The sequence below is a fragment of the Nyctereutes procyonoides genome, unplaced genomic scaffold (genome assembly GCF_905146905.1).
Source record: "Nyctereutes procyonoides isolate TBG_1078 unplaced genomic scaffold, NYPRO_anot_genome, whole genome shotgun sequence".
Classification (NCBI taxonomy): Eukaryota; Metazoa; Chordata; class Mammalia; order Carnivora; family Canidae; genus Nyctereutes; species Nyctereutes procyonoides.
In genome coordinates, this window is record NW_026575125.1 from 3,495,979 (window position 1) to 3,521,154 (window position 25,176).

The 25,176-nt window shown below is 43.8% G+C and overlaps 1 protein-coding gene across 2 annotated transcripts in view; it reads right to left on the minus strand.

Moving 5' to 3' along the window:
- The window catches only part of NLGN4X (neuroligin 4 X-linked), a 296,558-nt gene that overhangs the window by 92,495 nt on the left and 178,887 nt on the right, over nt 1–25,176 (minus strand). Inside the window, exons 5-6 of one of the 2 annotated variants that reach the window (XM_055338876.1) lie at nt 24,203–24,262; nt 20,961–21,113 (exon numbers count right to left, since the gene is read on the minus strand). In XM_055338876.1, the coding sequence (XP_055194851.1) occupies nt 20,961–21,113; nt 24,203–24,262 (213 nt within the window). The remainder of the gene's footprint in view (nt 1–20,960; nt 21,114–24,202; nt 24,263–25,176) is intronic. The other variant, XM_055338877.1, reaches the window with a different exon arrangement.

Here is a 25,176-nt window from a genome sequence, read left to right on the forward strand (position 1 = left end):
CCTCTCGTGGACCATTTCAGAAATAATCAGAAGAATGAATCAAGATCCTGGACGCGTTCTCAGAGTCATAGCTTTTGAACAGGAAAACCACTAATGTACATTGAGGCAACCACCACATCCTGCCAGTGCCCTGGGAAGGGACTCCAGTTACTAATTAAATGCAGCAAAATTCTACGAAAAAAAATAAAGGAAAAACCCACAGCGAAATGCACTCGATTCTATGTTCTTAGAGTGGAAGCTGCTGGATTTTGGCCGCTCACTTCTTTTAAGGGATGTGGAACATATACAATTTATTGGCTAAGGAAGTTGGAAGGAAGAAATAGGATCTGTGTTTATTTGCTGCATCGGGCTGGGGAGCTGTGCTAAATCTGAGGCCAGGAGGGACAAGCCGGATACATGCTATGAACGCAACAGGAATTTGTGTGCAGTGTTTGAAAGGGGACTTGGAATTTAAATATTTTAAGTCCCCACACAAAAGTTTGTCTTGCACACCACAAGTTAAACACAAAATCACATTTTTAAAATCACAAATGCAACCTTTCTTTGTAGACTCAGGCGTGTCAACCACACGAACACATTTGAATCATAAAATGGGATGGAAAGTGAAGATGAAACTCGGTATAATGTACTAAATACTTCTCCAAATGGATAGTATCCATTTAGATGGAAGCCAAAGTATGCTTCACGCAGAGAGAGAGCCCTGACTAGTGCGAATTATCCCGAGGACCTGAAACCAACGTTGCATTTGATATAAAGGGTGGAGCTACAAATAACAAAGTAAAAGTAGGCAAAGGCATGCTTTCCTTTTTCGACCACTTAACACAAAGTGGCACCAATTTGTTCTTTCCTCCTGGCTCAGCGTGAGCTGGTGTTAAAACTCTTGAGTCGGATGAATTCTTGTTTCGTGTTCTGGAAGATGTACGGGAGACGGCTCCTTAGCAATAAATGTAGCCCACTGAGATGAGGCGTCAAAATTTAACGAGGCGCTTTGAGATTTAAATGACATGCTATCACATGGACCTATCAGCATGTCACCACTGCTAGGCTGGGATTCCAATTCGGGTGAAAAATGATGACATTTGGATGAAGGGTTAGAAGTCTCAGGAACCACTCCGGTTCACGTATATAACAGATATAACTCTCTTTTTAAATTATATTAAACCTTGAGGCTACCTGTAATTTTTAAAAAGTTTTCTTTAAAGAATGCATACTTTGCAAGAGTTATATGGCAAACTCAAAGAGGAAGGTATGACACAGGTCCTATAACGATGCCCTGAATGTATGATGTCCTCTTGTGCTGTATTTGCAACCAAAATGCATTCTTCCAAGGAGTGGAAGATAAATGCACGCCTTGGGTGTTTAAAGTCTTGTCAACAAGTGGCTGAAGTCACAACGGACATGTTGTTGTGTCAACAGTCCTAGATCTATAGGGCTGCCTGGCTGGTTCGGTCCCTGGAGCATGCAACTCTTGATCTTGGGGTCATGAATTCAAGCCCCAAATTGGGCATGGAGCCTACTTAAAAAGAAGAGTCCCAGATATTATAGAGACTTTTGAGATGGTGACACGTCTCTCAATGGTGTTCTCTGTCCTCCTAAACAAGGCACACGTACACTCTGGTGTGCAGCTCTTGGAGGTCCTCATCAACCCAGTGACAGCGGGTGGGGAAGGGTCCTTGTGTGGTTCTCAAGGTCGTACAGTAATAATGATGAGAAAATAAGTGAGCTCTAAGGGATGGGAATAGGACACCTTGTCTCACTGTAGTGTGGGGAAAGAATAATCAGGGCCGAAAACTTCTAATAGTTTGGCAAGCACCTCAACAGGTGACAAAGTCTAGGCACCAAACGGAAAGGTCCAAGCACGATGCCTCTATGGAAAAGCACCCACTCACCGAGGGCCCCAAACTGCATGACAACCCAAGTAAAAGCCAGTAACATTTTGGCATTTTGGCTCAAAGCGGGGTAATTCTGAGGTTAATGGAGACTGCACTAAGAAAAAGTAGAAAACTGAAGCCAAAACTGACTCTCGGATGACTTTCGTCATTCTGAAAACAAGTTCACTTTTCCAAAGGGATTTTCTTTGAATCCCATGCTGTTTCATCCACTTTTCTTCCACAAGGGGCTTAGCTGTGGCTTTGTAACTAGACACAATATGGCATTAATTCACGACTAGCAAATTTAACTTTCCCTTCTCTTTGTTAAAAGTCAGCATTTTAAATTAATTATAATGAAAACAGAAATGAACGACATGTTGGCTGCCAAAAGAGAAGTTGGAAAAACATGCTTTTCCTTAAAGAGTTATCCCTAATTTAAAATTATCTGTTATGATACCACTGTGCTTCCACACACACAAAACAGCAACAGGTATTCAGTTGATACGTATCAATAAATATTTAAAAGCATTATTTTAGGGGCACCTGGATGGCTCAGTCAGTTGAGCATCCAACTCTTGGTTTTGGCTCAGATCGTGACCTCGGGGTCATGAGATTGAGCCCTGCTATGGGCTCTGCATGAGGATTCTCTCTCCCTCTGCCCTTCCCCCTGCCCTCTCTAAAACAAATAAATAAACTTTTAAAAAAAGAAAATCATTACTTCAACAAATGTACGAAGTCACCGATATGTGCAACTGAGGTTGATGAGTTGGTTTTGGTGATATCCAAGAAGTCAAGAGTAGGAGATGAACAATGTTAAGTTCAAATAATAATTTGTTCGATTTTTTTTTTTTCAAACTCGGAGTGGTTTCCACTTACATGTAATGATTCCTTAGGTAAAGCCACACCTGCTCACAAAATAGTAGATGTAAAAACAGAGGAAGACATGCATGTGTGAGCCCAGGGCCCTGAACAGGGCATGCTTCCAACCTGGGATGGTTGAATAAATACGTAAAGGAATGGGCAGGAACTGACTAGTGCACATAGATAAACGTCTCTTCCTTTTTTAAAAAGATTTTATTTCTCTGAGAGAGAGCTTGAGCAGGGGAGAGGGAGAGGGAGAAGCAGACTTCCTGCTGAGCAGGGAGCCCGATTCAGAACTCGATCCCAGGATCCGGGGATCATGACTTGAGCCCAAGGTAGACCTCAACCACTGAGCCACCCAGGTGCCCCCAAGTCTCTCATTTCTACAACTTTGCAGTTTCAGAGGAATTTCTTTAAATCCGGTCTTCACCTAGTCAAAAGCATAGGAATTCAATTAGCAACGGAAACTGAGACCCTGGAACTGTAAAAGGTCCTATTTGATTTCCTGATACAATGCCTCTGAATACAGCAGAAATGGGGGGCGTGGGAGGTCCCCGAGGCCAGTTTCTTTTGTTTTTCTTGTTCATTTGTTTTGCATTTCAGGATGTTGTGATGTGTCTTGACCGTGTTTCGTTTGTTTGCTCTTTGGTTTCATGTACACGTTCCTTTGAAGAACTGCTCTCACACTGGGCTCCTTTTATGAAAAGTGTGAGGACGGGAGCTCAGGGAGGAAGGTGGGCAGCATCGCACTTCATTTTTTCTGGTATCCTGGGGAAATCCACACACCATTGCCCCAAACGTGCCCATGAATCCAGTTGAGCCACAGATCAGGGGTCCCTGTTTCAGCCAGAGCCACCCCAAGCTAGGGCCCCACGTCACCTGCCCTCTGGGGCCAGAAGAGGCTCTTCTGACTCCTAGCTCTGATCCTGGATTTCTCGTCCACCATGTTTCTTTCTGCATTTCATGCCCCATGGGAATGGAACCCAAATGGTGCACAGGGATGGACGCACCTGATGCACAATCCCAAATGGATCCCGTGGCCGGCTGGTGGCCTGGGGCAGAGGACCAGGGAGCGCTGCACGAGGGCTAATACTCACTGTGGGTGGGAACAGCCGTGCTGCGCTGGTTAGTAGCTAAGTGTGTGAGTACAGAGCGCTGGTCAGTCTGCTGAGTGTGTGCACACAGTGCACTGGTTGGCCCGCTGAGTGTCTGCGTACAGTGCACTGGGTGGTCCACTGAGTGTGCGAGGTTAGTGCACTGGTCGGCCTGCTGAGTGTGCGTGCACAGTGCGCTGGTTGGTCCGCTGAGTGTGCAAGGTCAGTGCGCAGGGCAGTCAGTCCACTGAGTGTGCAGGCGCAGTGCGCTGGTCGGCCTGCTAGGTGTGCGTGCACGGTACCCTGGGTGGTCTGCTGAGTGTGCGTGCACAGTGCGCTGGTCAACCCACTGAGTGTGCACGCACAGTGAGCGGGGTGGTCTGCTGAGTGTATGTATATGGTGTGCTAGGCGGCCCACTGAGTGTGCGTGCACAGTGCGCTGGTCGGCCCACTGAGGGTGCACACACTGCGCTGGGCGGCCCGCTGAGTGTGTGTGCATGGTGCATTGGTTGGGCCGCTGAGTGTGTGCGCATGGTGCACTGGGTGGTCCGCTGAGTGTGTGAGGTCAGTGAGCTGGGCAGTCTGCTGAGTGTGCGTGCATGGTGCGCAGGGTGGTCCGTTGAGTGTGCACACAGTGTGCTGGTCGGCCCACTAAGTGTGTGCGCACAGACAGCCGGGAGGCATCTGCTACCTGCCCCAATGGTCCGGGGCAGTGGAGCCCGCACTCACCTGGTGAGGCCCCACGTGGCCGTGCTGCCCACAGGAGACACTCTCTGCTGCGGCCACAGCTGCTGCTGCCAGGAGCCCCGAGGGCGGACTTCTGTTAGCCATCCCGGCCCGGGTGTCCTTCCTGATCCAGCCACCCCACAAACCGTTCGCCCCCCCCCCCAAACCCGTTACCCTGAGGCCCTGGCAGCCCCCAGGTCTCCAGAACCGCTACCTACCATGTGACCAACCTGATTGATGGGGGGATTGGGGGGGCCAGAACCAACTATTCTGACTACGGTTCTTGTAGAATATGCATATCACGGACCTTGTCTCTGCGTTAGTGTAGCGATGACTCATTTCTGGGTTGCTATCATCTCCATTTCTCCAGGGACGCCGGGAAGGCCCCCATATTTGAGCTGCAAAGGCTGGCCTCAGGACGGAGTGTAACGGGCAAGCGGCCCTAGGTTCACACACGGCTGATATCTTTAACAGGTAAGATAAACAGAAATCCCACTGCAAACTCAAGAACTAGGAAATTCTAATCATTACTTAGAAATCATATTTGTACTGTTCATCTTTATGTTAAAGTGTGTCGTACTCTCTAAATTTATACTTGCACCGAAACGAACATTTCCCAAAAGTGTGTCTTAAAAATTTTCATCACTAGGGGAGCCTGCGTGGCTCAGATGGCCAAGCATCTGCCTTGGGCTCAGGTCATGACCCCAGGATCCTGGGATCACCTCCTGGTGGGCTCCCTGCTCTGAGGGGCATGTGCTTCTCCCTCTGCCCCTCCCTCGTGTGTTCTCTCTCTCTCCCCAATAAATAAAATCTTTTAAAAATGCTCATCACAAGAAAAAAGAAATTGTAACCATAGGAGGTGACAGATGTTAACTGAACCGATGTGGAGATCGTTTCACAATGTATACACACGTCACCACCTTGCACCACTAAGGCTGTTACGATGTATCATGTTGCAGCCTGAATGTGTTACAACGTATCACATTCTATGCCTGAAACTGTTACAATGTTATAGATCAATTATATCACAATAAAACTGGAGGAAAAAAATCGCTCAGGGAAAGAGGGTCTCCATGTGAATTAATAAAGAAAGAAAGTCTAATCAACAGGCCTAGAGTATCAGAAACCATAAGCAATCTAGGCCTACTGGAAACATAAATGTACAGATATCCTGTAAGCTAAAAATCACCAGTCTAGGGGAGCCTGGGTGGCTCAATCGGTGAAGCGTCTGCCCTCAGCTCAGGTCATGATCCCGGGGTCCTGGAATTGAGTCCTACATCGGGCTCCCTGCTCAGTGGGGAGCCTGCTTCTCCCTCTCCCTCTGTCCCTCCCCTTGCTCTCTCTGTCAAAAAAAAAAAAAAAAGAACATTTCTTTTTAAAATAAATAAACTATGAACCAGCTAAAGCAGGATTCTCTGCTTTTACTTTCTAGGAAATGAAAAATAAAGCCTAAGATTTCCCTATAATGGGCCATTTTATTTTTACTTGGCCAAATGCTCAGCAGGAGAAGCCGTAAGATATCATTTTTTAGGGGAAAAAAGTGCTCGCCGTCCCATGTGAGCCGTGGGCTCAGATCTCACAGGGTTTAGCATCTCTGTTCACGCTACCCTGCATCCTGCCCACCAACTATGTCAGAAGCCACCAGAGCGTATGTCCTTCCAATGGTGAAGGCCACATGGCACCCGAGAATCCATTACGGGGCACCAGCTCCTGCCACCAGACCTACCTAAGACCGGTGTGCGACAAACGCCATCATTACTCACCTGCGCTTAAAACCAGAGACGTGTGTTAAATAATCTCTTCATAGTAACGTGGGACAAGAGTGAAAATAAAAAAATAAAGAACATCATGTCACCAATCCTGGATTCAGGCGCACCAACCTGCACTCAAAGGCGACATGTACGGTGATTGATTTGAAAAGAAATCAGAAGGCATTATAAGAAGCCCATTGGTTTCATTAAAAGTCCATGAGTCACTTTAAAACTTCAGATGGATTTGAATAAGTCCCTTTTTAAAAACCGGCATTAATCTTGTACATTAAATTTTAGGACCTGCATTTTGAGATGGCATCGGGCCAACGTGCAATTCCCAGATAGGGCATTAAGGAGCATTTGTAATTGGATTTTATAATAGAGAAAAGGTGGAAAGAATATAGCAAATTGATACTTTTACTTTATAGCTTTGGGATTTAAGAAGAAAATGTGAGACAGGGCCCCACACGTCGCTAGAACAAAGAAAGGCAAGGTGAGTTTTGGAGCTAACAGGGAAAAATGCTTTGATTGCTTTTGAAACTGTGGGGACGTTTTAAAAGTTCAGAAAACAAACTTCTTGATACTGCATGACTGCGTTATTTGAAAGTAAAGATGGTGCAAGAAGGAGGTGAAGTCACAGAAAGTGCTAGGGTCTTCTATGAAGGTGGTCTGTGAGTGAAGGGCTTAGGTTTCATCCTGAGCCCAGGGACACCCCAATGCATGGATGGAAACTTTGGATACCCCTATACCCACACACATGGAAGTCACAATAAGGACCCATTTGAGAAAGCTGGGAACATAGTTTGAATGGCGTCCTCCAAAAATTCATGCCTACTTGGAGCGTCAAAATGCCACCTTATTTGGAAATGGGTCTTTGCAGATGTTATTCGTTAAGGATCTTGAGATGAAATCATCTTGGATTTAGGTGGGCCCTAAATACAATGACTGGTTTCTTTATAAAAAGAAGAAGAGGAGACAAAAAGACACAGAGAGGGATCCCTGGGTGGCGCAGCGGTTTAGCGCCTGCCTTTGGCCCAGGGCGCGATCCTGGAGACCCGGGATCGAATCCCACGTCGGGCTCCCGGTGCATGGAGCCGGCTTCTCCCTCTGCCTGTGTCTCTGCCTCTCTCTCTCTCTCTGTGACTGTCATAAATAAATAAATATATAAAATTAAAAAAAAAAAAAGACAGAGAATCCACGTGAAGATGGATGCAGAGACAGGAGGGACGTGGCCACCAGCCCAGTGACACCTGGAGTCCCAGACGCTGGAAGAGGCAGGAAGGACACTCCTCTGGAGCCTTGGGAGGGAGCATAGCCCTACCCCTTCTGCATCCCAGACTTCTGGTCTCAAGGACTGTGAAAAAAATATACTTCTGTTGTTTTAAGCCACCAAGTTTGTGGTAATTTGTCATGGCAGCTCTACAAACCCTACAAAACTGATACATTGAGATTTTAGGATCGTCTAAGAAACTTGGCCAGCCATTTGCAAAAAGTTGACACAGCCTTTGGAAAAATCATAATTATTTTCTTGTTTACTTGACACAGGCTTTGGAAAAAATCTTAATTATTTTCTTGTTTACCCCTGCAAAGAGCCATTACCGTCATTCTTTAAAATACCCCTACAAAGAGCCATAGAGAGAAAAATCTCTAGCGTAGAGATCTATTGTTTGGGTTAGTTTTTATAGCTATCAAAATTTGATAAAAAATATAAAGATATGCCAATTTCCAAATGTTTCTTTTTAAAAGCCTTAGGTTTCAATTCAAGATCAAGTGCATGCCACAAATATAAAATTGTCTCTCTTGAAGCTAAGCTACGTGTTATGAAGATAAATCCTGAACTCATGACACCAGCATAAGTAGATATTTCGAGGAAAATGGAACCTTTCAGTATCTGTGAAAAAGGAACAGCTGCCAAATGTAAGAAGTGGAAATAAATATGGTTTACATAAAATTAGGCATTCACAGATTTTGACAACCAGGAGTTCACCCATGCTGCAATAAAAAAAAAAAAAAAGATGTTCTAGTAAAATATATTCTCTCCTTTGTTAATTAGTTTCCACTTTGCAATTTGGAGTCAAACACAGTACAACAGGTAATCATCCAGAAGGTGATTAGTATCTGGTAGACCCTCGGAAGAGAAAAGGCAATATGAGCTATGACCCCAGCCCTCAGGGAGCTTCAAAGCTGGTTACGGGAGATAAAGATTATCCACAGGAAGAACCAAAGCCACATAAGCAGAGTGTGAGTCTCATGGTTTGAAGCCAGTTGAGGGGCAGGGAACATCAAGCCAGTGTGACCTTCTGTTCTCAGAGAGCGCAAGTGCCCGAAGGCAGGTGGTTCTCAGCCTGGTGGACACCTGTGTCCCTGCTCCTCCTCGTGAGGGGATGCTGAGCAGAACCTGGGAGGCCAAGGCACACTGCTCACACCCTACCGGGCACCATGCAGACCCTCGCATGAAAAGAACGTCGATCCCAGATGTCAATGGTGCTGAAGCAATAGTTCAGAAACACGGCATCGCTCATATCCCAGCGTCAGACGCCATGTCCTTCCTCAGCACATGAGATTAAGGGAAACAAGTCTATTCTAAGAATAATCAGAAATGAGGTATAATAAACTTGAGCGGAGGCATGAACGTCATGAAACGGAAGCCAACCTAGCAGCCTTCCGTGCTACGTATTTATCCACTGCACTCACCGCGTCGTAGGAGACTGTGCATTTTATGATATGTGTCCGGTTTTTATTTTTCTTCACTGCAGTGAAAATGTTATATGCTCAGGGATTTTTGTCTTTTTTTGCTCACTGCCTTATTCCCAACGGAAGGCATTGTGTGGGAAAGAGCGGGACTTCAGTATATATTTATTGAATGAAAGAATGAATGAATGAGATCCACTGTTGTATTTTTCTTGGCAAAGCTATGTTTGTAAGGGTAGGAAAAATTACTCTGTCACTCAGGTTACACACATACAAGTCCTCTTTCTCCCACTTTTTTTTTTTTTTTTTTGGAATTTAAATTCAGGGCTCTCCCTGCAATGCCTTCTGAATTTTATTTGCCAATTCCCAGTGAAATTGCCTTATCGATTTTTTTTTCTTGATAGTTATGGAGACTTTTACGCCTCATGGTCAATGAATAAATCCTCATCATTGCAGTTTGGCCAATGCTGTTCTTCTCCTGATAGATGTACCAACTTTGGCCTCGCTCACAAATTTAGGTTTCCAAACCTGCAATATCAGGATCAAATCCCCAATCATGGTAACGCTGGTTGAAAGGAGTCGCCATCTGTAGAGCCTTGGAGAGTTGGTCTATCCTAGCTACTCTTCACTCATGCTTGCATCTGTAAATCGGGTGAGTGTGATGGTTGGACAATGCGGACAGTGGGAGGTGGCACAGGGGCTCGGCCCTGGGTGGGCTGGTGGGATGGCACTGGGCTAGCAAGATACTGGGATGGAACCGGGGGTGGGGGGCAGGCTATTTGGGCAATGAGAGTCATGTTGCAGAGCTGTGGGCGTGTGAGGCTGAGGACCTAAGTGTTCGCATCCATAAGTGGTAAGAGAGAGAGACGTGAAGGTGAATGAAAGTTTCCCTCTTTGTGGTCAGTTTTATGAGTAACATGAAAGCTTTTCCTTTGAAAGGGTTGGTTGTGATTTCAAGTGGAAATACGCTCTGGATGGGCAGGAGGATGCAAGTGAAAAGTGTAGTGACGACGTCGTGGAAGAGATGTGCAGGGAAGGGCCGTCACCTTCGTTCCATGTGGGCACTGGGGGTCTGATGGCACACGAGCTCAAAAGACAGAGGACAAAATCTGAGCAGAAGGATCAGAGAAAGTGAGTTAGTATGAAGAAAAATTTTCCTCCATGAAAATCCCAGGCCCAGATGGCTTCACCGGTGAATCCTACCAATTGTTTAAAGGAGAAGTTAACACCAACCCTTCACACTCGCTTTAAAACCATGGGAGTGAGGGGACGCTTCCCACTCATTCTGCGAGGAGATTAGTACCCTGAGACCGAAAGCTGACAAATGCATCACCAGAAAGCAGATCTACAGATTTATCTATTTTATGAATATAGATGTAAAAGCCCTCAAGGAAAAAAATACTAGCAAACCACATCCAGCAACATGTAAAAAGGATTATACACTGTGACCAAGTGGGATTTATTCTACAATGTATGTTAAGGTTGATATTAAAAACCTGCTTCATGTAACGTATTACAGCAATAGAAAACAGGACAAAAACCATACAATGATGGTTTAAAACATCGAGTCAAAATGGAGCAGGTCTAAAACGAGACCTAAACTATATACAACTCTTAGGAAAAAAATACAGAAGTAAAGGGGCGTCAACTCACGTGAAACGGATGTTTTATACATAACACAAAGTGCAAAAGCAAACAAAAGAAAAAAATACGTAAATCGAACTTCCTCATAATTACCATACAATAAATTAAAATTGTATTTTAAAATTGCCTCACCATTAAAATACAATAGATTAAAATAAAATGAAAGGTGGGGGAGGAAACGCAGAATGCAAGTACATATTTGCAAATAGATCCTATATCTGATAAATATGTATCTAACATGTTATTTGAAAAAAAAATGTTTGACAACTCAATAAAAGCTAAGTAAAATGGGCAAAGGTTCCAAACAGACATCTCTCCAAGGAAGATACATGACCCATAAGCCCGTGAAGAGATGCCCGATGTTATAAGGTTTCGGGGAAATGCACGTCAGATGCACCGCTTCACACCCACTAGGAAGGATACAGTCCAAAGTCAGATGTTAGCAAGCGTGTTGGCGAGGATGTGGAGAGCCTAGAACCTCTATGTTGATACAAATGCAGCCACGTTTGAAAAGAAATCAGAAGTTATTCAAATGACTAAACAGAGTTATCGTCTGGCCCAGCTGTGCCACTCCTAGGTATACACGCGAGAGAAACGCAGACGAATAGTCACGCAAAATCTTGTACGTGAATATCCAAGGCACATTGATGCATAATCTCCAAATAAGTGGGGACAACCCAAATGCGCATCAAAAGATGGCCCCACAAAATGAATCCTATCCATATGATGCACTAGTACTGGGCGTAACGAAGTCCTGATAGATGCTCCAAGAGACAGCAGGGACCAACGTTGAAAACATTCTGCTCCATCAAGGGAATCAGATACGAAGACCACACAGTACGTGATTCCATTTATATGAAAATGTACGGAAAAGGCAACACCATAGAGATGGGGTATTAGGGATGGCCCAAGTCTCTGGGCGCTGGGGGATTCGGTACTGGGTTTTGTTTTGGAGGGATGACGATGTACAAAACTCGGGTGGGGTTGATGGTGGTGCCACTCTGTGAATGTACTAAGGGCACTTAATTGTACACATTAAACCCACCTGGTGTTCAACTAGTTTTAAATAAAGGATACGGATGAGAAGGTACAAGTATAGACAAGCCCAGTGGGTCATTTGCGAGACAATGAAGAAAGACAAGGATGTGATAAAGGATTTGGGGTGCCAGAGGAAGTGCTTAGGGCATCCGAGTGGTCCTCCAGAGAACAGTTGCGATGAGATATGATGAAAAAGGAGGAGAAGGGCTAACTGGGCAGAGACAAGGGGACGAGATCGACACAGGAGAACTTGAAGAACCAAGAGCATAGAAAAATGAGAAGAAGCCATGATGAGTAGATGCCATTTGCTCGGGATGCTTTTTTGGAAAGATGGGACATCCGTGCACGCTTTGCACGAAGGAGTACCGCAGAAAAGCACACGTGATATTTATAAAGGGTGTTAAGTTGATGCTTAGGAGAGAAGAGAGGGAGCAATGAGGGGAAAAGAGATTCAGAGGTCCCGAAACGCGCGGTAGATCTCGGAGAGCAAAGAGCAACAGGGTCACCTACCGTGTTCTCGGGATATTTTAGTGAAGAGGCGGGGGTCCGCTTCAAAAGGTAGAAATGGTTTCTGAGTCCGAACGGGAAGCATTTCCTTATTCCAAAGCTGTTCTTTCAAATCTGGCACAGATCCCAGTTATACTGGGTAGAAATGATGGTATTTCTCTGGGAGATCAGGTCGTGCCTATGTCTACACCAAGCTGTGTACCTTTGAAATGCATTTATGCCGGCCAGCTGCTTGCGATTGCACCCATTTCACAGGACGCAGCCACCCCTCCGCGACATCTGAGCCCATAATCAAAGCCGTCATAGTGAATGCGACGAAAGGCGATCCATGAGCAGAATCACCAGAGCCTTGCACCTGACGTACCTGCGTAAAGACTTTTTAGCTTATCTGCATTCAACGGCTGTTAACACCAACGGAGGGTTGCATGGGGTGTTCTACAATATTTTTGATTTTTCTTTCTTTTTTATGCTGGGACTCACACACTTCCAAAAAGCTGTTACTTTTTTTCTAACTAAAGGATACACTCGTTTAAGCATTAGACACAACACACCGGATCGATATGCTACAACGTAATTTAATCTGAGAAATATATTCATAGTGCCTAACGCAACGCGCAAGGAGTCGGCCCCTATCCAACTTGCATTTTTCTCCCTAAGAAATTCACTCTGAATTTGCTCCTTGTGACCGCCAGCTCCATGTTCCTAAGGCCAATGGACTTATGCAAGATCGATTGGGCAAAGCCAGGAAGGGGGCCTGGAGACTACGCCCCAGCCTGGTGTCCCGGGCATGACATGCGTGCATATACATGCATTCCTTCTATGCTTCCTGCAAACTAGCCTGTTATGGGGTTTTTATGGGGTTTCCAGGCAAACGTCTGCACAAAAGGAGGCTGGTCTCCGGCCAGAACTGCAAAGCCAGGGAGTGCTGCGTTCAGCCCGGGGGGTCAAGACGCTTCCCACTCAGATCGTGTTTTGGAGATTTGTCTGTCATGCGACTTGAAGAGAAGGCAGACAACAAGATACCCAGGAAGCGTGGAGGTATTTGTCTTCGTAGGGATTGTTTAAACACCATTCCTCTGACAGAACCATCGCCAGAATCTTAATCCCCAGCCCATGCCAATCAAGCTCATGTATTTCGATTTGCAGCTTCTCCCTGGAACATGCCACCTTCCGCCGGGGCGCAGGTGCCCATCCCGGCCGTCCTCGTCTGCACAATGATGCCTTTGTGCCTCTTCTTCCCCATACAGACAGCGGCCACCTGACCTTTAACAACTGAAAAGGATCAACTGTTCATACCCTAGGTGTGAAGCAAAAGGAAGGAAACATCCAAAGGAAACAAGGTAGCTTTTTTTGTTTGTTTGTTTCGGATTAATAATCTGAAGAGACTCTGCAGACGTTCCCAGGAAAAGAGGGTTTTTAAGGTACATCCCACGTGACTGTTAACCCAAGCTGCCATGATACTCTGCAAATAATGTATTTATTCAATAGATGCCTCTACCAAGTGTGTCCCAACATTTTGACTTCCAAAAACGGCTATGCACATGAAAGAGCAAATGCCACCTTCCTTTAGGGAATTCTGAATCATTCATAAAGGACCAAGGGGACCCTCCACAGCGTGGCACAGGGTGGTCAACAGTTTTGTGCACGTGAGATTAAAAGAAAAATGTGTTTGGTTCTGATGTCTCCCCCGCCATCATTTTCTTCACTCAAAAAAATCGCTTCAGATCCCTGGGTGTCTCCACTCGCCTTTGAACAGGGAGGGAGCTTCTTTGTGGGGTTGGTTATGTCCACCTCTCTGTGAAGGTGGCCTCCCCGTTACAGGGCCTTGGCCCCACTGAGTGGTTTCTGCATCTTCTCCCAGGGTCCCCTAAAGTCAGGACTTCCTTGCTGAATAAATCAAGTCAATGCAGTGGGCGTTGCCAGCCACCAGGAGGCAGAAGAGGAAAACCCAAGCCAACGGCCACCAAGGATGGAACAGGACCATGAACTTGTCCACTCCCAGGGTTCAGGTTCCGCACCGACAAGAACAAAGATCAGATGATGGTGTTTCCGAGTGAGGACTGAATGTGTACAAACTTGCCAATGAAGGAGACAATGAAATTGTCGGACAAGTTGGGGGGCGGGGGGCATGTCTTGGTTTTTCTTTTTGGCCAAGCCAATGCTCCCTTATGCAATGTACACATCTTATAACTTTTATCTGGAGTGTATGTGCCTCCTGCCCCACCCCGTGCCACCTCCCAGCCCAACAAAGAAAGACACATGAGCAACCAATGCCCCAGGGACACCCAGAGCCTTTTCCCAGGAAGGCCAATCACCTCCACCACACACCACAGAAGACACTACGCTAAGGGTTCCTAGGGTGTCCACCACCGACTTCCAATATCCCAGATTTTGCATGCTCCCACACAATTTCTCTTGCCTCTCGATCCTAGCTCCCGCCATTTGTCCCATATTCCTTTACTTTTCTACCAATGCTTATTTTTCCCTCAATGCAACACTTCATCTTTCCGCTCTACCCACTGAACTTTTTCACCCCATTTTCAATGCAACTCTTCCAGTGGGAAATCCTATCAGGGCAAAGCTGCCAGGAGAGGGAACATAATGGAGTTAGGAGGGTAGCATCAAGACGTGCAGGATCCTTGAAGGGGGAAATTATTTCTCCCCTTTACATACACGCTCATGAACTCTTGGGATCAGTAAGATGTGTTGCATTTGTACTTTACAACAAAATGCTTTATAAAGCATAAGAACAAAGAAAATACAACAAAGAGTCTAAGAAAACAAAACATGGAAATTAGCAAATAGTGAACATCTCTAACTTCCAAAGAAAGAGGGATGGATGTAGGTCTGCACAGCACCTTGATGTTTTTCAACAGAGCTGCACAAGGCATCATTATAGGGACCCACCAAATTGTCACAGACGCAAAATGCTCATGCACGATGCACTCACTATACAATTCAGATCATAGGTCTTTATAGGAACTTGTCAATCCTGTGCCTCAAGGATTCCCAGACTCCTCCTACGGAGTGGAATCTCACATGGAACGCCAACATACCGAATGCATAAGAGTGAGACTTCTCCAGCTGATGTCAAAGAGATGCTTCCCAACGCCACCCACCCAACCCTCCATTTTGGATGGAAACCAAGCCCTCACCAAGGAGACCAGAACCACAAAGGAGGATACGCCACTGCAGTATGCATATGGCTCACATCACATGATTCGTAATGTCACTGCTCTCTGTGCTCTGCAAGTAGACCACCTTTAGGTGGAACCATTTCTGTGTTGAAATTCAAAGAAGTCATGAGCTCCCTGCACCTAAGCGAAGGTATGCAATCACTGACTTTAAAAACAACTTTCAGGACACCCCTGCACAACCTTCCCCGAGACAACGTTTCAGAGTAGCTCTAACACCTGAAAAACAGCAGGTGTTCCTGATACTTTTTTTGGATCCTGGAAAAAGTCAGTTACATAAATCCATGGGCAACATTTCTTACGGCTGTTCAATACCCGTCAGGTGAGAAATCTGTTGAAGTCACCATCTGGATCACCAGTGTTGACTCCATGATGGGCAATATGCAACAGACAGGCGATGAATGGGCAACAGCAGTCACGCACAGCACTGGCTGATAATGAGTTAGATCTATGACGCCAAAGAGCTCTTATGTGACCCATCGATGGGTTGGGGTGGATCGCACACCACTGGCTGATAATGAGTAAGATCTATGACACCAAAGAGCCCTTATGTGACCCATTGATGGGTTGGGGTGCATAGCACCCTCGCTGAGCACCCTAATAACAAACAAGCAAACAACAACCTGCTTGGAGGCATAGAAGACTATACCATAAGCATCAAATCACAATTTTGCATCTAGATTAGCGATAAGTGTGTCAGACATTTTTTCGTGTGATTATAGAAGCTAAATGTGATGTGAAGGAGGCATTTGGTGTCCTAACTCACTTTGTGGTTTAGCTGATTCATGCAATACTCTGATTGGTGAGGCTGGAGGTGGGATCTAGTGGAAAAACCAGAGCCGTGGCTTTTGTCGGCTCTGGATTGCGATCCCAGAACTACTCCCCCTCAGGTGTGTCACCGTGAGTCAACCCTATCACCTCCAAGCCTTTGTTTCTTTGTAAGTAAGTAAGGCAAGCAATCTCCTCCAGCAGGGTTTGTGAGGATTAAGTGAAAAGCTATAGCAATCCAGTGCTGGGCATACTGCAAGGCTCTCTTTGAGTTGCTGCTAATGCATAGGGGTCAGAGCATTTTGAAGCAAAAGTCATTTAAAGCATTCACGAAGCATCAGGTTGCAGGGCAACCAAAAAGGTAGTAGTAATACCATGGGAGGTCGACGGAAATGGATATTTGACGGGAGGTAGAATTAACCGACTGTAGATGCAAAGGCGGGTGGGAGACAATGAGGAAACGGAGAGGCAAGAGCCACCAATAAATAAATTCCAGGTGTTTCCATCAGAAAGCATGAGAGAGGAGATTTCTCCTTTATATTGAAGGTCATCAAAAAACAAACAAAAAAACCAAGAGGCAGATTTGATGGAACTCAAGTGTTGGATATATACGCTTTCCTGAGGACCAAGGTGTAGACCTTGACAAATAGGAAATATGTTTCTAAAAGAGCATCTTCTCTGAAAATAAGGGGAACACCAGTTCAATCAGCAGACTTGAGGCCGGCATGACAGCTAGGACAACCCATCCCCGTTTGCCCAAGATGACCCCAGTCTATCAGTAGCATATTAACAACTCTCCCAGTATCCTGAGCTAGGCGGGCCTTATATGGGTGATGGCCAGCAAGACCATGTCACGCATTCGTGATGAAAGAAAACACTCATGTTTCAAAAAGCAAACATGCAGATCCTCACACTTATACAACAAATGTCTTATAATAATAATAATTATTTTTTTGCATTGAAGTCCAGTGTACAGGGTGGCATTTGATAGATACCAGGCGTTACATAGTTGGCCAGCGGCAATCGCTGCTGTAGATCAAAGATGACACTACTCTGTTGTCCGGCGATACTAACACAAATGGAGATGACAAGGGGACCCGGTGTCCCGGATGCCGGTTCTGGGCTGGGTTTTTGCACGGTTTGTGCAATCGCCTTGGAAGGCAAGGAATGCTAGCAAGTTCTCCGGACACTGATGGAATTGGCTGCCTTCCTGAACATCACCGCACAGACACGGGGTACGGACAGGACGCTAGTTCACGTCTTGCTCATTCTGCAATCCGTGTTTGTTCCATGTACCAGCCTCCTGCTTGTAGCACCCTTCCTCTTGTTAACCCTCTCTTCTGAGTGGGAAAACGGCATTTATTACTGCATAGAAATGATGATATCCAGCGATATTTTTCCATTTCTGAGACAGGAAAAGAGCATTTATGCACTAATGACTTTTTGAACAAGAAACTCAATATTTCAACGTTTTGCTCAAAACACATCTACTCGACTCAAAAGCACTAATTAGAGCGTGCGTCGCCAGGCCTGTTGTGCCATTTTATTTGATCATCTTTTTAAATATCTGGATCCCAATGGTTTAAAAATATTTCTCTAGCCTCAAAATAGCGGCTTCCTTGACGCTACAGTACGAGTCGCGGTTTTTCAAGAGGATGGGAGCGAATGCACCGTCCCTGGTCGAGATAAACCAAGTCACATTTAAAAATCTCTACCACTGTTTATAATCAGTGAAGTTGGCACACGCCAGCCGGGCAAATAAAAGGGGGTCTGTGGTGTTCTTAGCGCCTCCACAGTAGCTCATTCGCGGAATGTAAATAGACTGGCAAGGAGATGCTAAATTGATTCTTTGATTTCCATGTCACCCATCCCAGCTCCCTGTTACCTCGCACCACGATTTCTTTTTTAACATTCAGTAGCAAAAGGTAGACTTAAAATGTTTCAGTGAGAAGGACTCTAAAGGCAAACTTCTTTTCTTGAATGATATGTAGGTATATCACAGATGGATCATGAATGCATAATGCACATATATATGTGTGCATAATCCATAATCCCCACAAATTTTCTTAGATTACATATATGTATATGTGTGTCTGTATAATCCATATATGGATCATGAATCCATAATGCACATATATATGTGCATAATCCCTAATCTCCACATTTTCTTAAATTCTATATATGAATATATATGTGTCTGTATGATTCATATATGGATTATGAATCTATTAATATCAATATATATGTGTGTATAATCTATATATGGATCATGAATCCATAATGCACATACATATGTCCATGCATAATCCATAATCCCCACATTTTCTTAAATTATATATATGAATATATATGTGTGTGGATGATCCATATATGGATCATGAATCCATAATATCAATATATATGTGTGTATAATCTATATATGGATCATAAATCCATAATGCACATATATATTGCATGCATAATCCATAATCCCATTTTCTTAAATTATATATATGAATATATATATATATATGTCTGTGGGTATATGATCCATAGATGGATCATGAATCCATAATGCACATATATGCGTACATAATCCATAATCCCCACATTTTCTTAAATTGTATATATGAATATATGTGTGTGTGTATGATCCATATATGGATCATGAATCCACAATATCAATATATATATGTGAGTATAATCTATATATGGATCATGAATCTATAATGCACATATATATGTCCATGCATAATCCATAATCCCCACATTTTCTTAAATTATATATGTGAATATATATGTGTGTGTGTGTGTGTGTGTATGATCCATAGATGGATCATGAGTCCATAATGCACATATGTATGCATAACCCATAACCCCCACATTTTCTTAAATTATATATATATGAATATATATGTGTGTGTATGATCCATATATGGATCACGAATCCATAATGCACATATGTGTGCTTGCATAATCCATAATACCCACATTTTCTTGAATTATATGTAGATACATGCATGGATTTACATGTATGTATTATGTGTGTGTGCATATGGAGTATGCGTATGTGCATAATCCCCACCGCATTTTTCAGATCTGCACGTAATTTCACAAACAGGCCAAATTGATAAGAGATCACCATGTAGAGCTGCTTAATACAGCTCAGCGTGAAAGGGGGACAGTCAATGTCCCTTGAAAGGGAACCTCTTCTGGAGCGTGCACACATCGTGTCTGTCACTCCACCAAAGCAACAACGTGTTCCATATCCTCGCTTCATTCAGAAAACAGAGCCCGGAGCTTGCCGGGTGGGCTGCTGCCCGTGGCCCACAGCCGCCGCCTTTCGAAGGGCTCTGCGCTCTGCTCCACGCGTGTGTCCTCTCTCTCCTCTTAGTGAGAAAGGGCCTTCATAAGAGATCAAGAAACACGATTTCCTGCTCCAAGCATGAGTGGCCGAGGCAAGCGCCCAGGGGCCGCCGAGAAACGTCCAGGCATACACACCTGAGTGGCTACGTTGTATGACAGCAGCCGAAGGGAGTCCACGGAGACCCCGGAAAGAAGAAAAAGAAACCGAAGTTGCACCACGACTGGCCTCCTGACGCTAAGGCACTGCATTTCCCTTACTTTAAAAAAAACAATGGGGAATTTTGGAATTTCCAGGGCTCTGCGGATGCTCCAAAAGGCACGACTTTGCAAAACACCCGGGGGGTGCATTTGCCCTTCTCAGTTACAACTGCATTGCTGCCAGGCACCCCACTCCACGGTCTTTCCACGGGTCTTCCCTACATGAATGGTTTCACATGGAAATGAAAAAAAAATTGCTCAAAATAAATTAAAACGTCAAGGCGAAAATAAAAGTTTTTTTTCCCCTAATATTTGCCTACTTGGAGGGCATATTCTCAGCTGCATTTTTTGTTTCAAAGGGCTCCATCTGTGCACTTTATTTTATTTTTTATTTTACCGTCACCACACCTCAACATACATGTTTCCCTCTGTAGAATCACAATGTCACAGACTCAATTTGTAGCACCGTCTTAATGCATCGTTGCCTTAAAAATGAACATTTTTTTTAACGTACGCCTAGGAATATCAGTCATAAAGCATACAAGAGCAGACAAAACTACGAAAAAGTCATAAAGCATACAAGAGCAGACAAAACTACAAAAACTCTCAAAATATTGCCCCCACTGCAACCCCGGCCAAATGTCTATCTTTTTAAGCTCCCACTGGGGGAGGGGGGATCCATGAAAACAATGGAGAGTTCCACGGGCAGATTTCCGTGAACTTAGCCAGCGTCTGTTCATTGTAAATATTAAACGTGCAAAATCCAACTAAGAGCTGAGCTCCGTTCCGTGCAAATAGAATGCTCACCGCGACCCCACAGCAGGCCCCCAGCACACTCAGATGACCCCTTGAGAAATCAGGGGAAAGATTTTCCAACGCAGAAGCAGCTCCCTGACATACCTACGTGACCCCAAAAGAAAGCTAATGTCTGTGGCCACCATCACCTGTCCCCCAAGTGTCACCCGTCAGCACATGGGTTCGCTTCACAGAGCGGAGACCCGTCCCGAAGTATCCTCTCCGCCCAAAGACAGGAAAGTGCATTAAACGAACTTTCATCAGACTCTGGCGACCTCGGAGTCCGCCTTCATTTGAGGAAGGTTCCCTGGAATCAATTCAAGAATTAACAACTGCAAGCTAAGAAAGCGGGCCGTGGCCCGTGAAGACACGTCTCCTGCCACGCACGGTGGCCCCGGAGAAACAGGACTTCCTAAGGAGTGGATGGACCCGGTTCGAGTCTGTTCCCATTGTGACTGACACGAGGCCATCACTTACCCAGGATCCCCAGCCGGTAGTTAATGGTGATGACGATGACATTGCCGTAGCTTGCCAGGACGCTGCCGTCTATCATGTTGCCGGTGCCCTCCATGTAAGACCCGCCGTGGATGTAGACCATTACGGGCTTCTTACTGTTCTGATCATGGATGTCTGGAAAAAAAGCCAAGTAAGGAAACACAATAAAAAATCACACTGATTAACTGATGCTAAGGACAAAGGGCATGGGTTACGTCCCCCCCGGTTTGGGCAGAAGCAACCGTGACTCTATTTCTGAAGTGTATACACCCCGGTAAGACTATCTACGGAAACTGCTCAATGTCATTATATTCTCTACCCCTAGAGCTGGCATTTTGAGAAGGATACAGACACCTGAACTAATATGATGCACATGTACATCTCTGCATAAATCTAAAAGGCTAAAATATAGAGAATTTAGGTGAAATCCTTATTTCCTAAACAGCGCTCAAATCCTCAACGCTGACCTACTGAAGTAGCACGTGGCATTATGTTTTCAGCGTCTAAGTGTGAAATCAGCCTCAAAATGATGATCGAGTTTGCAGTATCACTGCCCTCCTCATTCAAAGGTGAGCTCGCAGGTTGATTTCCAACGTCACAATGAGAACACAAGAGCAGCAGCGAAACGGTAAATGCTCCACACGGGACAGATGATGACAAAAAGCAAAGAGATGGTTAAAAAAGTATCCACAGAACAGGGACAAGTAACGTCCGAAAACGAAGCAAAGCAAGATGTCCGAGCAAATGTCGTTGCTTTCAATTAGTGGCTGCGGTCATAGCACAACATATTTAAGTGACAAACATGAAAGCCGCGTAATAAAAATGACACAACATTCTGGCCTGGAGATGGAATTACTGAAATGCTACATATTTTCCAAAGGAATGTAAACCCCCATGGTGATTTGCAACCAATGGGTACCTTAGTGATTACTCTGTTGCTTTATTTAGCAGGGATATAAAAACAATGTTTTGCAATGGTCTGGAGACCATGTGTCCATTTGCGGAGGCCGCTTTCTAAAAACGTGTTGATTAGATAACCTGTTTTATCAGTCCTTATGCTTATGTCAAATGTTTAAGAACTCTGACCTCAGTGATCATTATCTCTGGATATCTGTAGGCAATAGATACACATATGTGTGTAAATGATTTAAATATCTCTATGTTATCGAAAGAAACCCAAATGGACCCATGTACATTCATTTTCACCATTTTATCAATCAAGGTTTGTTTTCCCCCCCTCCTAATTCACAAAGACACTTCTGAAATCTCAGAAAGGCTTATTTTAAGGACATGCACCACTATCATTTAGACGGTGGCCGCTAATCAAATGAATTGTGATCACAATGTCGAAATGAGTTCTTTGGCTGCCTTACTAAGGCATGCAGAAGGCTCCAGAAACCCACTGGTCACAGTCAAGTACAGAAAAGAGTATCATGTTGGGGCTCCTGGGTGGCTCGGGGTTAAGCATCTGCCTTTGGCTCAGGGCATGACCCCGGGGTCCCAGGATCAAGTCCCGCATCAGGTTCCCTGCATGGAGCCTGCTTCTCCCTCTGCCTCTGTCTCTGCCTCTCTCTGTGTGTGTCTCAGGAATAAATAAATAAAACCTTAAAAAAAAAAAAGGGTATCGCAGCCCCATGTCTCTGCAGATACTGAATAGATCACAGATCTTATTTTCTCAAATAAAATTCAAATATAAAATCAAAGTCCTTTATGGATCATCTATTCATCATGCGCTACGTGCAATTTTGAAGTACACGGCTGTCTGGGAAGGTGTGGCGTCTTGCGTGATCTACTCCGCTCTCTCTGGCTGTGGATGGAGTGGATTTGCCCTAATTTTGTTCACCAGTACTGGCTGTCGGCTACTCCACTGTGGAAAACGAATTCAGTAGAGATGTAGGGGACTGCTTAAAGGGGTTTCCTTGGAGAAAGGGCTAGGTTGACATCTCTGAGTTTTGCAAACACAGAGAACAAGGTTCTCAGGAACTTGAGGTAGTAATAACCAGGTGTTGTATTAATACAAAGTAAAAAAAAAAAAATGAAATCATAAGTCATTGGTATTCAATGAAAATTAGGGGGCATTTTCCGGTAATAAAATGGCAGAGAGAACTCACCGCCTGCTTCCCTGCTTTATATTGCCTTTCAGCCCAAAACTCAAATGTTCTTCAAGGGACATTCTTCGTCCTCTAAATAAATGGAGGTCCATGCATTTTGCTCCTTGGATGGGAGAAATGTGCTTCTCGCCCACCCCATAGAGCCTTCACAGCAACATTGGACGTACTGTTTTATTTCTCGGAAACAGTCTTTTCTGCTGAAGGCACGAGGATGCCATGTGTTCCTTGTCACTGAGAGGCTACTATCTATCTTTCATATTTCCAAAAGCATCAATTTACTCCTGGCGGCTAATTTGTCAAGTAACTTGAGATCCTTCAAGAAGCAACGTGAACATTTAGGGAGAAGGGGTGAAAAAACTTTTCAAAATAGTCATGGTGTGAAAAGGGAAATGTATAGATCTAGGGGCTTTGACCTTTTTTTTTTTTTTTCCCAGAACTATGCTATTCCTGCCCTCCCCTTTAAATGCCTGCTAAACAGCAGCCCTCAGAGAAACAATATCTCATTAAAACACTTTTTCTTGTATTTCACTGTGAGCCAGAGAAGATTCTTTGAAACCTATTTTTAAATCCGTAGGTTTTTTAAAAAAGGAAATAGAAACAAACAAAAGCGGAAATGCTAGACACCCAAAAAGTCGTACGAAGGTGTCTCACAGAGTTTGGCAGCTCGTAGTAGGAATTAAGAAGACCAAAGCTCCAAAATACAATATGACTTACAAAATAACCTTTGGAAGGAAGATAAGAAAGTATACATGCATGTTCTAAAATTTCGGTTTCTCTTCTTATGACCAAGCCAAAAAAAAGAAAAAAAAAAAAAAAAGGAAAAGGAAAAAGAAAAAGAAAAAGATGGGCTTCCTTGTAAATAACATTATTATTATTTTTTACTCACTTTCTATTTAGAAATGTTTATACTTCTCACAGGTGGTTTGGATTCATGTATAGGGTCCTTGGGATTAAAAGGGACAGTGGTTTCCAAACAAGAAGAAAATAAAGAAGCACACAAAAGTGTACTCATTTCAGAGAAGGGGAGGAAAAAGAGATTGAAATAAAAAAAAAAATAGAGAGATAGATATAAAATCATGCATCAGGGTTGAGCTTTGAAAAAACAAAAAATACCTTCATCTTCACCACGGTCATTACTGGTTATATCATCTGCGTGTTTCTTTGTGTTGGCTCCTGGGGTCATATTGAGAAGGAAAATAAAGGGAAAAAAGAGATTCAAAAACAACAGGTTTGCAAAAAAATAAGAAGAGAAAGAGATACTACCCAGTAAAAGAAAAAAAAATGTCACACAAAAAGTTGAAATTTATTACATTTGGATTTCAAAAAAAATGAGGTAGGGCAATGCAAAATGCATAAAAACATAAAGATGTCAAAAAGAACAAATTCAAAATGTTACTTGCAAAAAACATCCTCTACCCTGTGAAAATGCAGTTTGGGGGTTAAAATGATAGTACTGCAAAAAAAAAAAAAAAAAAAGAAAAGAAAGAAAGAAAGAGCTAATGTGAGTTTGAAAAAACGAAAATTAAATTATTAAAAAGGATTTCCCACATTCTTAAAAGAAATGCACATGAAGTATTCAATGTTCCCCTAAATTTTAACGTTATCATCTACATAAATTCATGAAATGTTCCCAATACACTTTGGTTAGTACATTCCATAATGTAAGAGAAAACACATTTATGCAGTAAACACAGAAGGACTTTCAATAAATACTTAAAAATTGACATTCGTTTCATGCATAAGAAGTTAAAACAGAGCATTTCAAATACAAATCAGAAATGTTTGTTAGTTACTTAATTTAAATCATGCCATTCACCTCTCACCAGTGGCTAGAGAGCTACTACCTAGTACTTGCTCCTGTTTACTATAAAAACAACAACAAAACTACCGTTTTCATTAAGGTTTTCTTAAGACAAGAGAAAACAACAACAAAACTACCATTTTCATTAAGGTTTTCTTAAGACAAGATCCATCATGTTCTCTGTGTTTGAAACAGTTATTAAATACTACTTCAGTGTCATTGCTCATTGAATTTAAGATAAATAAAGAGCCACCTACCTTGATGACCTGGAACGAAAGCCACATAA